At 55.3% G+C, this 15,784-nt stretch overlaps 1 protein-coding gene across 10 annotated transcripts in view; it reads right to left on the bottom strand.

Annotated features, from left to right (window-relative positions):
- Positions 1-15,784, bottom strand: part of LOC111148581 (WD repeat domain 20) — a 65,530-nt gene that overhangs the window by 7,214 nt on the left and 42,532 nt on the right. For 3 of the 10 annotated variants that reach the window (XM_022505264.1, XM_022505266.1, XM_022505272.1), the window contains exons 2-3: positions 15,425-15,607; positions 2,992-4,251 (exon numbers count right to left, since the gene is read on the bottom strand). In XM_022505264.1, the coding sequence (XP_022360972.1) occupies positions 2,992-4,251; positions 15,425-15,607 (1,443 nt within the window). Of the gene's footprint in view, positions 1-2,336; positions 4,252-4,755; positions 4,940-15,424; positions 15,608-15,784 lie in introns of those variants that run through there. The other 7 variants (XM_022505267.1, XR_002640707.1, XM_022505270.1 and 4 more) reach the window with 7 other exon arrangements.

Below are 15,784 nucleotides of genomic sequence, written 5' to 3'. Positions count from 1 at the left end.
GCAGAGTTTTCCAAAGGCTTCCTTGTCCGGCCCTCTTAGGGACTTTAGTCCCCCGGCCCCCAAGGAAGAGAAGAATCTCAGAGCAGGGCTGGGGTCCCTGTGCGCAGGCCAGGAGGGAGCAGGGGTCGAGAGCCCCCGGGCTGTGCCTGCCGTGGGCGCATGACAGACAGCTGTGGCGGCGGAGGAGCAGCCTCTCTCGCCAGCAGCTAACTCATCCCAGGGGTGAGGCAAGTAGAGCTGTTCTTGCTCAGATAATGTTGAAGCGAGAACACTAAACAGTTTCCATGAAGCTCAAGGTTTGGTGAGGAAACTAGAAAACTAGAAAAGCGCTCCCCAGATGTGCTCAAGGCCACCATGGAAGCCACCCAGCCCTGGGCCTTCTGTACCTGAGACCAGGATCCCCCACCCCCCCGGGGGGGCAGCACACGCCCCCGTCGGAAGCCAGTCCCTGGGGGGCCCCGCCTGCCTCTCCAGTGCCCTCTTCTCCTCAAGCTCCGGGCCACTCTCAGCTTGGTCTCGGAGGACACCTTGCGTTCTGTCCTCCTGACAGTGGGACAGTGGCTCAGCGGCTCAGCGGCTGGCGAAGAAAGGGGGCGAGTGTCAGAAAGGCCACGTGGCCCTCTGCAGCACCTCACCCCCAGCAACGGGCCCCAGAGCAGGACGGACAGACGTTCAGGACACGATCACCAGCGGGAAGTGGAAGAACAACACTGACCAAGCCCCAAACCACAAACTGTGACATGACCACGGTTTCAAAAACCGGGGTGGGAGCGGGGGGTGGTGACACCACGGGCTTCCGTCAGCACATTTCAGAGCTCGCTTGGGAGGGAACAATAATCTCCTCTTGCCTCTCCCGCCCCCACTGACTCCCCCTCGATAAGGCCGCCAGTGCCCCCGAGCGCCCGTGTGGCAGCGCGCAGCGGAGGGCGCCAGAGGGTGGAAGTGGCCAGAAAGCCCCCGGCCCCAGGGCGCGCCGCGGCTTCTGAGCTGTGCTCAGAGCCCAACGGTCCCAAGAAGCTTCCCCGTAAATGCTACTTACCTGGGACGGGCCACTCTGCCTGGGCTACTCAGTCCTGAACTCTGAAACTGCACACTCAAGGCCTCAGAAGCATTTGAACTGAAATTTCTAAACCTAAGTCGGTACATAAAATTGCACCTGGGGTGCCTGGTTCTGATTCTCTCCATCCGACGTCCCAGTTTAGCCTCCAAAGTTGAACAGTCCACAAGCACGGCTGTCTTTGCTGCCGGTTAACATTTAGAAACGAAGGACCACAACAACTTAAGAGTAAACAGAACATGAACATACACCCATGACGTCATGCATAAACGGGGGGGGGGGGGGGGGGCGCACCTGGAAGGCCGGCGCGCTTCGGAACACCGCCGCGCTTCGGAACACCGCCGCGCTTCGGAACACCGCGATCGGAACAGAAGGCCCTCCCGTGGAAGGGGCAGGTGGAAAGTGAGCTGAGGGTTGCAGGGCGGGAAGCGGGCCCGGGGAAGTGGGGTCCGGCCTCCCAGGGAGCTGTGGGCCGCGCTCCAGCACACAGAGCTCCGGCTCCAAGCCCAGAGCTCGTGTCCTCTTTGCTGAATCGCAACCACTACTCAAACGGGTGCGAACGATCAGCGTCTCTACGTTTAACAACAAAGATGTGCAAAACAGAAAACAAACCAGAATAACCATAGCAAGTTAACAAATAAGATAATCACCATCTTGACATAAAATACGTAGGTCAAAGAACCAGCTCCTTCCCCGTGAAACTGGACTCTAAAACTCCCAGCGCAGCCGCTGGCCCCCGTGGACGTGGCTTGGCGTCCAGCCAGAGGGGGCTCAGGCGGCCGCGCACCAGTGCCGGGGGGAGGCGGTCCAGCCGGAAGCCGGTGAGGATGGAGCCCGAGCGGGCGGGATCACGACAGCCACCCGGTAATGCGAGGGGGCAACTGGCCCCCTGTGCCTCCCCGCTGGGCGGGGTCCCCTCGGGAAGCACTCGGAACCTGGGGTGGGGGGCGGTGTCTGTCAGTCTTTACAAAATAAGACCAAAGAGTCTGTGCCGGGCCTACAGTTGGGCCTTTTTGACCAAAAACAACATCAGCAACAACAAAAAACCCACAGAAAATTGTAGAAGGAACCAAAACCTCCTTTCCCTTGTTGGAAAAAAACATAAGCAAAGTGCCTCCAATGGAAAAGGTCTTGGCTCACGTGGCAGGAGGCCCCCCCGACGCCTGCTGCTGGCGCCCGTCCTCAGCCTGTGGCTCCCGGGAGCTGGCCAGGCTCCGGGGACGAGGGGATTTTAGTCAGTGCACCAAACCTCAATCAAAGTGCTACAAACTGCTTCTTTGAAAAAAGATGTTTATTAAACAATTTTAATTGTCATAAAATGACTAAAATGGGTTTTAAAAATTAAGGCTCTTCTCTTTCTGTGGATCGCCAGAACAATGTAAAAATAACATCAATCAACCCTGCTGAATGCTTCGTTCCTAAAGTTAAATTTCATAGATTCCTAAACATTTTATGATTAAGATAAAAACTGGACTAGAAATGACAATTAATGGCCGTCCATACTGAACACACACTCTGATCAGGTGTACAACATTCTAATTGAGTAGTTAAGCAAAAATATTCCAGTTAAAGCAGAAGTTTTAATTTTAGCATTTTAAAGTCATTGTTTCCCCACACTGTCATGATTTTCCTAAAATCGAAATATTCTAATACAGGAGCGCTAACCTTGGGACTCTATATACTCCCAGGAGGGTGACTGACTTGGCTGGCAATTAGTTTGATTATATTTTTTTTAAACGTTCTAAGTTGAATTATCAAATGATTCAGAATTACACGGCATGCAGTATCCAAAATTATGGCTCTGATGCATTTAGATTTACATTAAGAGTAAGAAGTGCCATTCACATTCATTGTACACCCCACCCGCCCGCAAGGAAAAAATCTCTACCTATTCGAGTTCTAGATCTGGTGCAGCATTAAGGATTAAAACTTACCACTTTACCAGGCCTTCCCCATGTGCAAATAAATCCCTCCTGACAAGCAGTGACTAGACAGTCTTCAAGAAAAATTAACACAGTCAGTCTTTCATGCGCTATCTTTTTACAGATGAGCGGCTCTAACAAGGGGACGTCTTCCATCCGAGGACACAGGGGCGTCCCCAGGGTTTTAGCTGGGTCCGTTTTGGTCTTAGTAACCAGGTTCAGTTTGTCGCTGCTCTTGCTAGAAATGTGTCCCATGCTGTGGTTTCGCTTGTGGTCTTTCTCGTGGTGCCTGTCCTTCCGGTCGTGCAGGGAGAGCGTCGCGAATTTGCTGACCCCAGAAGCGACGGCGCCGTCGGCCACGCTGCTCTTGCTGCCGGCGCTGGAGACGGTGGAGTGCGGGAGGCTGTTGGAGCGGGGCAGGGGCGGGGGCGCGGAGCTGCCGGGCGTCGTGACGCTGTTCCCCGTGCTGCCGGCAGGAGGGCTCGTGGCATTCATGACATTGGTGTGTGTCCTTGCTCTCGAGAGGGGCTGGTGAGGGAAAAGGATGTCTTCCGTGAGGTCCCAGAGGCAGAGCTGCGTGTCCTGGCCCACCGAGCCGAACCGGTACGTCACGCTGACGGGGCGGCTCTCGGCAGAGTTCCGTTTGGACAGCCGGGACTGTGTACTGTTGGCCCGGTCGCGGCCGAAATGAAGGAGGTCCTGGAAGTCCTCGTCACTGCCGCTGAACTCCATGGGGTCGCTCTCTTCCACGCTCGTGGTGTAGGGGTCGAACGCCACAACACTGACCCAGGATTTGTGCCCATGGCCTCGGGCGATCACCCGGCAGTCTCCGAAGGCCCAGACGGTCACCAGGTCGTCCTCGCCGCCCGTCACGATGTACTTGCCGTCCGGGCTCCAGCACACGCACAGCAGGCCTCCGAAGTAGCTCCGCATTGTGCCGTGCAACTCCACCGAGTCAAAGTTGAACACCCGCAGAAACCCGTCCTGGCTCACGCAGGCCAAGAACTTGCCATCTGGGGAGAAAGCAAACTCGTTGAGGGCCCCCTCGCCCACGGTCCACTTAAGGAGAGGGTTCCTCGTGGATTTGCTCTTGCAAGTGTGCACGGCGAAGCTCTCGCCCTGCTTCAGAAGCTGGTAGTGGGGGGCTGTGGTGCCACAAGTGTGCTCCACGTTATACAAGTACATGCTCCCACTCGCGTGGGCTACTAAGAAAAGGCTTTCCGAACCGGGAACCCATTTGACACAGGTTACGCGTGACTTGTCTATTAGTCTCTGTGAAGACAAAGGAGAACAAGTTATCACAATGGAGAAGCTTTAAAGGTCTACTTTTCCAGCAAGAAACTCGTCTGCTTCTCGGTGAGAAGGGAAGGGTCCATCCAGGCACTGCACACTATCCCGCGGTCAGCCAAGCCAGCGAAGAGCACTGGGGCCCCTTGTAGAACTACTTTCTAGAACTGCACTTGGGTGTGAGGCCACCGGCTTTCGCTGAGGGAGTCAGTCATTCAACACACACTGCTGAGAGCCTACCATGTGTCAGACACTGTACCAGGCGCTGGGCCACACTGATGAGAGGCCGGCCCCCGGGGCCACCTCCATTTCTCACGCCCCGGAGCGTCTGAGTCTGTGCTTCCTGGCACCTACACCAGCGCCCTCCCTCCGAGGCCTCTCTGCATTTCATCAGCCCTAAGTCCCATGCCGTCTACACCTGCCCCTCTGCTCCGGCTGCTGTGGGGGTGGGGGGTGGGTGTCATCGCGCAGCCCCTGGCAGGAGCGCACCTGCTGGCTTCCCTCAAACGTCCCAGCTCAGACTTGCTGTCCTGCGTGCATCCTGAAAAGCAGTTCCTCCGAAGCTTCTTCGTGGTGTTCAACAAAATAAAAAGACGGTCAGCTCGGGAGGATGGGCCTATTCACTGCCACGCCACGCTAATTTCTGTTCCTCTCACAGGCACCGGAGTCTTGTCTTTAAAACCAAAACAGCAAAAGGCCAAAGTAAAAAGCACCCGAAGGCACAACACGCGTGCGTCCCCACTCGCACACCTTGCTGTGGGGCTCACTGGCACAGCGGCTCCCCCCGGGGTGCCCCGTCCCAGGCTGCCGGGTCCCAAAGCACATCACCGGAAGCCAACCAGAAGTTCCCAAGACTCCCGAGTTTTTGGAAGCGCATCCTGCCCACCCCTCTCCGCCGCCAGCTGCCTGGGAACCGGGTGCCTCAGGGTCAGTTAAACACGACCACTTCCCCTCCCTGGCTGGGACCCCGGGCCTGAGCCTTGGGGCACCGACGTAACCCTCCGTGCCTGCACTACCCCCAACCCCCCTGGCTTTGCACAGCTGTGCTGAATGTGCTGCACCTTCACAGAAAAGCAAAGAACTTGAAATCACTCGTTTTTTTTTCAAAGATGGACTGAGCAAGGTACAGAATAGCAGGCCCCGGGCAGGGAGAAGAAGGGACACCCCGTGCGACACACAGGGCCCCTGGCAGGGATGAGAAGGGACGCCGGCCCCCTATGGTACACAGGGACCGGGCTTCAGGTGACACACCCAACTGCCCCATGGGGGCACCGCTGGCCTCTGAAGTTAACAGAGACACACGAGCTGGCCTTGGGGACACAGCCAGTGTTCTCATCCCCTGCCTCCTTGCCCTCCTACCTACGCCAATGCCAACAACCTAAAAGCCCAGCACCCACTCCGGCAGGGTTTCCAAGGCCTTCACTGCTTCATCCTTAAGAGGTCAGAACGGGGCTCTTCTCCTGTGGGGGCTGCCCCCATCCGTCAGACTGTGCTGTCCCCGCCGGGCCCAGGCTACCCAGTTGGCCTCGGGCCACCGTGGCTGTCCCGTGTCGGGGGCGGCCTGGTCAGGCGGCCCCAGAGCTCCCTCGAGCTGGCAGCCAACACCATGGCTCTCGGTTCCCGCCCCTCACACATGTCCGCACCCAGACAGACTGCGGTCTTGCCAACAGAACGCCATGGCCACGCTATCCTGTGTGGAAATTTTTAAGGATGGACATCGAAACTTCTAGCGCAATGCTTAAGAGAAAATTTTATTTTTGGCTGAAAGAGATACAACAAAAATAGTTCCATTAGACTCCGAAACTGTAATCCCATCAAGTAAACAGGGTATTGTTCCAAAACTGGGAGGCGTGAAGACAAAGAATGACAACACTGTCGTTATAACAAACGTCACTGGGACAAAACACACGTAGACACTTCATTCCCTATTAAACAGGCGCGCGGAGACAACCGTAAGTGGAATCATGCATGTACCTTATGGCCAAACACCCAAGCCTCCCCTCCTGAGCCCCGAGCCAGGCACCTGGGAACCCGGGACCGCAGGGCAGGCAGCGACAGACGCCAGCAGGCCAGGCGCCGGGACCGGCTCAGACGCGGGGGGGGCTCTTCCGGGCAGGTCACGCGCTCCAGCGGACCCAAAGCATCCGCCTCAAGGGGCGCTCCCCGGGCTTCCCCCGGGGCTGGGGCACGCAGCACATGGGGACAGCAGGGGTGACCTCCCATCCGAGGCCTGATCCGCATCCCGGCCCCGGGCAAGCGGCCCTGCACGTGTGTTCTTCAGCCGCGAAAGGACCCCGCAAGGCCAGCTTCTGTTCCGAGCAGGCAATCTGTTCTCACTCACGTAGAAGTGTGCAGAGCTCACTCGCATCCCTTCTCTCCACCCCAGTTCACCCGTCCCCAGAGTCACCAGCACGAAGCTTCCCGTTTCGCTCACCAGGATGTCTCGCCCCGGACAAGGCAAACATGGGGACGAATCCGTCCGCCCTCCGCGCTTCACGCTACAGACGACGCGCCGGCGCCGGCTGCTCGCTCTCTCCGTCCCGCACCGGAACCGCACGCGCCTCAGGGCCGCGTCCCTGCCCCTCTCTGACGCCGCACGGCCTTCACTCGCACCGAGGGAAACACGGTCGCTTGTCTTGAAACGGGCCATTTCCGGGGCGCACACGGCGCTTCCCGCGAGCACGAGTACCCGCGGGCGAACTCCCAGTCACGCAGCCGGGGCGGAAGGCAGCTCCATTTTAACCTGGACAGGCGCGCCCGACTCTGCCTCCCACGGGGGCAGAACACGATCCTCGCATCAGTGTAAGAGCGCCCGCTTCCCCCTAGGGAGGCAGACCTCATCAGCGTGTCGCCACCAGGAGACGGAGGCTCGGAAAGGCCGGGACGCCCGCCTGCAGCCCCGCGCGCGGCTCGCCCTCCCGCGCCCCTTCTCAAAGGCATCCACGCCGGGCGCTGATGCGGCACTGATTAGGACAGGCATTTGCGTCCCAGTGGGAGGAGAAGACGGTGAAATCTGTAAGATCCGAGGGTGACAAATCTGCGGAGAAGACCAGACCGGGGGGAGAAGGCACCGTGCGGACAGGCAGGAGGCCGGAGCGCCTTCGATCTCAGACGGGAGAGCCTAGCGAGGCGCCTCGTTGGGCGGCACAGGCTAGCTGAGCGGCGGACAGCCGCAGCGGGTGGGCCGGGGGCACGTGCGGAAGAGCACCCCACGGAGGGAACCACAGCCACCAGGCGCTGAGGCGGGAGCAAACCCAGCCCTGGGCATCCCAGAGAAAGAAGGGAGCCAGAGCAGGCGGGGCGGACGGGGCGAGGCGGGGCTGCCATCCTGCGCCGCGGCCTGACAGACGTCGACCAAGGCCGGGGCCACTCACACTGGTTCCCAGGAACGGGACGAGCCCGCCTCAGACCCCAGGCCAGGGCAGGAGGCACCACTCTAGGGCCAGCTGGCTGACAGTCACCGAATTTAAACAGCTCTGGTTTTCATCCGGTTTGGATTTAACAAAGAAAAGAAGAGGAAAGAAAGCATTTCACTCCCATCTTTCTAATTAAGAAACAAACACCTGGACACTGTATTCAGTAAACATAAGCCCAGTATCTATACCGTAAAGGTGTATTTCTGTTGCTGAAAATATCTCATAAAAAAGGTGGACAATCTCAATGCCCCATGTTAAGTAACGGGACACCCCTGTTAAGCTTGACTTCTCCAGTATCGGTGGGTCTGTGATCCGGACACACCGGGACAAAACCGCCTCAGCGGAAGCGTGGCCTCTGAGGGAAGGGGGTGCAGGGAAATGACTGTGCGGGGAGTGGCCCGGGACAGAGCCGTCCGGGCGGATGCAGGGACACACAGCACCTGTTTGGCTGGAGCACCCAAGCGGGGGCGGGGACGACAGGGAATGAGGTCCAGGGTGGCGAGCTGGGACTCAGAACAGCCAAGTCCCTGGCTAAGGAGCTCTGGGCCGTGACCCTGAAGCCCTGGGCCACCAATCCCACAGCTCTGAGCACTTGATTTGTGCCTGAAGTGAGGTGTGCTGTGTGTAAGATACACACTGGATTCTGAAGATGTGAAAAACTACAGCAACAATCCCATTCATCGTTTCAGATTACATATATGTTGAGATAATACCTCGGTACATAGAGAAAACAAAATCTTAATTTCACCCACTTTTTGCTTATTTAATGTGCTGTTAGAAAGTGTAAGGCTGCACACGTGGCTCACACTGTCTTTCCACTGGCGGCGTGGCTGCGGTTCGGGGAGCGAAGGTTTCTGAAAGGGGAAGCGACAGAAGAAAGAGGAATCCCCCTTGGCAGAAGGTACAGAACGGAAGATGGGAGGTGGGGGGCAGGTGGGGAGGAACCAGTTAGGAGGCTGTGACGTTGTTGTGGACAAAAAGTGACGGTGGTTTAAAAAAAAAAAAAAAAAGTGACGGTGGTTGCATGGCAAGATGGGCTGTTAACGATGGCTTAGGCTGCGGTGAGTGGGGGAGGGGTGGGGAAGGGGCCTGTGGAGTCTCCTGGGCCTGAGCTCAAGCGCCTGCCACACGCAGGAAGGCTGGGGATGGGATTATGCTGGGGAGATGCCCAAGTGTCCTCATGGAGTAGGTTGAGAACAGTGAGAGCCAGATCTGTGACCTCCTAAGATCCCCAAGGAAGGCGCAGTGTGGACGAAGACAACGGGGGACGCTCCACTCAGAGGGAGCAGGACAAAAATCAGGTGGGCAGAAGGAATATCCAAGGACATGACCCCAAAGTCCCACGAGGCGAGGAAGGAGCTGAGGCTGAGTGACCACCACAGCCAGGAGCTCTGCAGCAGGGCAACGACCCTCCGTGTCCTGTGACGGACTCTTTGAGGTTGGCTCAGTCTACCCCAAGAAGTGAAAGTCAGAGGGGGCAGTGACCCCAGCAGGGCTGAGGTAGGCAGAGCAGGAGCAGGGAGGCCTCCTTAGAAGAGCACAGGGAGTGAATCTAAGGGACCAATGAGAGGGGAGGGTGGGGTTCCGGGGAGGGGGGTTCTGGGAGGAGCCTCCCAGGCTCCCTGGATGCAGAGAAGCCGAGGGACACTGACTGATGGAGGAGGGAAAGGAGCAGAGGAGTGTGTGAACCCACTTCCAGAAAACCAGCAGTGGGGGATGGAGCAGGGCAGGAGCTCAGGGAGGGGGAAGAGGGTAGGGAGGACGGGCTCTATGAGGTCCCCTGGCTTGGCCACTGGGCTTCCATTAAAGAGTCAAATTCCAAAATGCTTGGAGCCAATTTCTATAATCACTTTTGTGAAAACCAGATACCAAACCCGGAGGTGGGTTCACCGTCTCTGCATGTCACAGAGCGGCTCCCACACCCACACTCCTCACCAGCCCCCGCCAGTCCTCACCTGCGGCCCGCACGATCCCACCCCAACGCACGATCCCCACCCCTGATCCCCACCCCTATGCCGCAGAAACCTTCCCTTTGCTGATAGAGCTCCAGTACAAATCAAACACTAAAACTACCGTCACCAACGGCATTAAGAGACAAGATTTAGCTATAATCAACTAATAAAAAGGAAGCAAGAACAAAAATAGATCTATAATCGTGTTAAAGTGTCACTGCTAGGACAAAATTTTCTAAAGCACTTAGTTGTCTTTTTATTTTTTATTTTTGGGGGTAGAAGGGCAGAGTGCTAGGGAGAGAGAATCTCAGGCAGACTCCACACTGAGCACAGAGCCCAACGCGGGTGGGGCTCGATCTCACAACCCTTAGATCACGAGCTGAGCTGAAACCAAGAGTGGGACCCTTAACCGACTGAGCTACCCAGGTGCCCTTTAGTTGTCTTTTTATTCTTTTCTACTACTAACAACGCGACAAGCAGAAAAAATTTATTTCAGGGGCAGTGGGTACGCATTTTATAATGCAGATATTAATCGATAACAAAAATACTGAAGCAAACAAATCAAAAACCACAGCAGCTGTGGGGTGGGGAGCCATGATGTAGCCACAAGCAAAACGCAGGACTAAGGGCTCTGCTTCCCTAAACACATTTAAAGAGAGCGGCTTCCCTCAGCAAGTGTGAGGAAAAGACTATTTCAAAGCCATAGAAAGGAGGATCAAATGTCGTCTTATCAAGGCTAAAATTCTAAGGAGTGGAGCATTATGAGCTCCTTTCCTTCCTTTGATTAAAAAAAGCAACAACCGAACAAAACTAACAAAATGCCCATAACCACTCTTTCGTCCCAGAGCCGGACAGAAGACTGCAAAGCCGGCCCGGCTCTCCCCGCCCCTGGGGGCACTGGGTGCCAGGAAGGAGCAGGAAGACACAGCCTCAGGCCGGCTGAGGGCGGCCCTGGCTCCCCGCGGGCCCTTCAGACAGCAGGAGACTCGGACCCACCCGGTGTGAGGGCCCCGGCCTCCCAGCCGTGACGGGAAACAAAGTCAAGGACAGAGGCGTCAGTAGTGGAAGAGGCCGCGACACTGAGCGCGTCTTAGATCTTACATCCTCCCCAACCATCAAAACACACTTGAAGATCCTCCAAAGTTAATATTCTCTGGATACAACCCTGAAATAATGAGAATTTCTACAAAAACAAGTCTGAGTTCCTCATCATCTAGAAACCGTCCCTTTACAACTCCCCGCTCAGCGCATCATAACCACCGGCAGCAGCAAGTGAGCTCCACAGCCCCTGGGGTCCTTCCCACGAGGCTGAATGCTGATCGGCTGGGGACGCTCCTTTCCGGGGAGCTTGTAGAACGAAGGGCCACTCCACGGGCACACACAGAATGCTACAGACACGCCGAGGACCCACTGAGAGAGACTGGAGGGAGCAGAGACCGGGGACCCAGGGGTGTCACTCCCCCGGGGAGGCTGGAAAGGACCAGGCACTTCCTTCCTTCTGGACTGGGCCGGTTCAAAAGCCGGGCCCTGGGGCGTGACAGGGACACCTGCCTGAAGGGAGCACGGCTCCCCTTGAAGTCCACTGGCCAGCCAGGGAGGAGGGATCTCTGACGGAGTGTGTGAATCTACCAGGCTCACCTCATTAAAAACGTAAAAACTACAAAGACAGTAAAGTTAGGAGTGAGCACTGGGACTTTTCCCATCTTCTTTGTACATCTATAAACAATCATTAAAAATTTTTTTTAAATTTTTTAGTTAATGGAGAGGGAAAAAAATCACTTTTTAAGATATACTTGACACCCAGATAGAAATTTTCATCTATCTTTAACATCAGGTGGATTTCTAGACTCTCTAATTCCATCCATCCATCCATCCATCCATCCATCCATCCATCTCCCCATGCAAACATCGGTTATCTCTTCATGGGCCAGGAGCCCGGAGAAGGGCAGCAACGGTGGAAGAATCGGTACCAGGGCGTGTGTGCACATGTACACATGTGTGCAACGGACACCGTGAGAGAAGCGCTCGGAAGAAGACACACGTGTGAGCCACGTGATAAGGTGTTCCCCGTCCTCTGCTCTGCACACGCTCATTCTCTCCCTAGGTTGTCCTGGAAACTTACTGCCTCCCCCTTCCAAGAAGCCCTTCCCCGCCCCCCGGGGCCGGCTGCTTCCCCTGTAGCCGCACACTCTGCTGAGCATCCCCCAAGGGCTTGCTATCCCCAGCCCAAGGCTCAACCCGTCTCCCCGCCTCTCTTCCGGTGGGTGATGTTCTCCCCACTGCTTTCCAGGTGAGGAGGGGTGGGGGGGAGAGCAGGGAGGTGCTCAGGCTCAAGGCTCTGCGTTCTGAGCCATGGGGCTGAGTCTCTAAGTAGCAGGAAATAAATGCAGTGTTGGAAGTGGCTCTCTGAAGGCCCCGTGACAAGCCATGCAGAGGCCTGGAGTACAGTCAGTGCCACAGACCTTCCGTCTCATCTCCGGGACGGGATGACTAGTTGCACACCAAACTCCCGAATTTTTACCCCTGGGCTCCAGGGTCCACGTATCTAACATTCATCGGCCTCTGAAGCTTGTCAAGTACAGACTGGAACTCCGATCTTCCCCTCCACTCTAAACCTGCCCCTTCCCCAGTCTTCCCCAACGGGTAAGTAACAGCCGGAAACCTACCCATCTCCAAGCAGCAGCTACGGGAATTTGCAAAAACACCAACCTGACCGCCTCGTGCTCCTGCCCCCTCCACCCTCAGAGGCACAGTGCTCGGGTCTCACGGCCGCCCTTCGCACCACCCTCCCCGGGGACACGGCCCTCCCTCCGCTCTCCTGACCCCCCCATCGCCCCTTCCTTCCTACTCCGGGCCTTCACCTGCTCTCCCTTCTGAGAAATACTCCATCTCAGGCTGGACCTGGCTGGCCTCTCACTCGTGGGAAGCCCCGCCTAGAGCACAGCACCTCTGTCAAGAGAGGTCCTCCGCCACCCCTGTCCCTCTCCCTGCCTCCCCAGGCCTCTGCCTCCTCATGCGTCACATGTCAGCATTTGCCCTAAGCGCGTGTGAGGGGCTACTGCTGACACGTCTGCTCCTCTCTCGAGGGGTAGCGACAGAAGCAGCCCAAGTGGGCACAAGGTAGGTAGACCGAGGTCTGTCGCCAGGATGGAACAGGGCCACTGCTCTCGTCCATCCGCTCTCCCGAACAGGTACGAGCCTCCTCGCTGGCCTTGCTACCTTTGCCGCTCTCTCTTCATTCCAATCCACGTTCCACAAGTGCCAATGAGCGTTCTAAAGGACACGCCTGACACACTCATTCCCTTGGTTAAAAGCCCAGAACTACCCTTACAGCCTCCAGCATCAGATCCAAATTTCTCAGTATGTCAGGGGGTTCCCAATCTGGTTCCAACGCACCCGCTGGCTCTGACCCCGGTGTCTTTGAGGCCTTCACACTGACTTGGTCGCGCCTGGCCACCCAACGCCCCTCCACATGCCAAGCAGTTTTCTCCAGCTCTGAGAGCCTCTCTCCCATTTCCCCAACTCCTGTGCACTTTTCAAGACCCAGATCAAGTGTCACCTTCTGGAAATCTCAGACTGATGATACTGGATACACACTGAAGAATACGGTGAACACATATCCCCGGGCACTTTGTTCCCAGCACTCTGATAACATGGCCCGGAACCCCATCCATCCACGGCACTGAGCTGGGAGCTCCTGGGAACACAAGGGCCCAGCCACCTGGCAACGACTCACGGTGGGCCTCACAGGCTGGGACCGGGAGCCCATCTCTGTCGTCAACTTACTATCTGCCTGGACAATTCACTCACCTTCTCTGTGTCCTCATCTGTAAGACAGCAACAGCTGTCTGCCCAGCCACACTGGGCAAATCCAGAACAGGCCGAAGCCTCTAACTCTCGTGCCACGGCGAAGCCCGCTTGAGTGATACCAGCTCCGAGCGCCACTCCCGGCACTCTCGGATCCAGACCCCTGTGACGCCTGCTCTGACACCCTGACCAAAACCCGATGAAAATGCCATCCGCACAGCCAAACACTCTCCTCACTGTGAAAGGCAAACAACTTCAGCCTCAAGCGGTGAGTGCCGAACTGGCATTTACCCTACACAGTTTTATTTTCAAATAAAGCGTAAGATGAGCATGAGACAACTCGCACTGAAATCAGAGTGACGAGCTGCTTCCTGGCCCGCGATGCCCGCTGCTGTCCAGAGCAAGGCGTGGATCTGGCTGATGTGTCCGAGTGCTCTCAGGGCCCTGAGACTCTTGCCTCCCCTGTGATGTCACACAAGCCCCTCTTGTTCTCCAAGTGGCATCTTGTGCCATCCTCAGCCGGAGCAGCCTCCCGATCCCGATGTCGTTTACAGACAGCCCTTCCCCCTCGATAACCTGCCCCCTACCGAATACAAACAAAACCCCATAATGACTCCAAATTCAGCTTCCGGTGACAGTGCAGAGACGACTGGTTGCTCCCCCACAGCTCCCACCAGGAGGAAAAAAAGTCATTCAGCTACTGGAAAATCGCTTCCCCACACGTTATTAGTAAAAGACTTAGGTAAATAAAACAAGTTTTCTGCCTTTTAAAAGAAACTGGGATCAATTCGTTTCTTCTAGAGTTTTGTCAATCCACATGGCAAGTTCTGTTTCTGGTCAAACCAGATGCAACCAGAAGAGGAGACGGCATGGCTCAAGAGATCTCAACAAATCCACCAGCAATGCCAGACAGAAGCACCAGGGACGGGGACCGGCGGTGGAGATGGCACGGGCCGCGACGCTGTTGAAGAATCTGAATTTTAACTGCAATCTGTCCACTTGAATATTCTCACCTAAACAAAACTGTTTCTGATGAACCAGAACCTATAATGCTCTTCTGTTCCAAGTCCATGACATCAAAACCAGGCAAGAGCACAAGAACACTTGCCCTTCCTGAGAGGGATGCCACATGACCTGACCCTTGTCACATCAGGGCCGTGGTCACCAGATGACACCAGGACCCAGGGCTTCTAAGTCAGCAACCCCACCACATCGTTTCCGTTCGCTGGGAAAGTCGCACTGAAACAGAGGAGGGAGGACGTTGCATATGCTGTGGCAACTCTGGGGGCCGACAAGCCCCCGTGACAGCTTTACCACATGATCTATGTGGCGACTTCTACAGCCACGCTGAACAGTTCTGATGTGTTCCTGAACACACATGGCTCACGCAGCTCAGGCGCCTTCCAGAACAAAACCGGAGGTGCCAGGAAACCAGCACATGCTAGGTCACTAGCAAAAACTGTATCATGTGATCCAATTTTAAGTGCCGGGATTTCAATATGTCAAAGGTGATTTTACAGCAAATATTTCCAAGAGAAAGAAAGCTACCCCTTAGCCAAACGCCTGTCAAATACAGACAAAAAGCCCGAACTACCACTTAGATGGCCTACGGAATTATTATCAAGTTCTTTGATCTGCATGAAATTTTCTGGTGATGTGAACAAGGTCTAGAATTCTGTATCTTCTTATTTAAATTATAAATATCAAGTGACAGTTTCACCCGTCTCCATTATAAAAGAGTTTTAAAGCACCCGCTACAGACACCTAAGCAAGCTCCGTAAAAAATGCCCAGAACAGGTACCCCGAGGAAGAACAGGTATAAGTCAAGTTAGTTCACCACATTTAACCGGGTAATACTAGGTAGGACAGTTAGAGAATGAAAAATGGGCTTAGCTTGACGTGTAAAATAAGGCCCACTGCCCTTGGCAAGAACGTATAAATTCTTAAAGGGATTCTTAACAGCTAAGACAGGGTGCTACTTACTTCCTCATTAAATAGTTTGCTAGTTTCTTTTTTGATTGGATCTATAAGCTGGACTTGGCCTGCGGAAAAGCCCACTAGGAGAGAGACACTTTCTGCTGTGGCTGTTAGGTGGTTGAAGTCATGACAAGTAGGCTGTGTTCCTTTGTAAATCCTTTTATCTATTGGTTTACTCAAGTCAGCAGCCTGGAGGAGAAAGAGAAAAATACATACGGTAAACAGCACATTGAGATGAGAAATCTAATAGTTACTCTATTTTATACTCCATTATGATGTTCAATCTTAAAAACAAAGGTATTTAAAATTTTTTTTTCCAGTTTTCAGCATCTTGTAAAAGCACTTTCACATACATCAGCCAATCTG

This window comes from Enhydra lutris, unplaced genomic scaffold (genome assembly GCF_002288905.1).
Source record: "Enhydra lutris kenyoni isolate GAN:26980312 unplaced genomic scaffold, ASM228890v2 scaffoldscaffold20, whole genome shotgun sequence".
Taxonomy (NCBI): Eukaryota; Metazoa; Chordata; class Mammalia; order Carnivora; family Mustelidae; genus Enhydra; species Enhydra lutris.
Note: the sequence above shows the minus strand (reverse complement) of the source record. Positions and strands in the feature narration are given on the sequence as shown.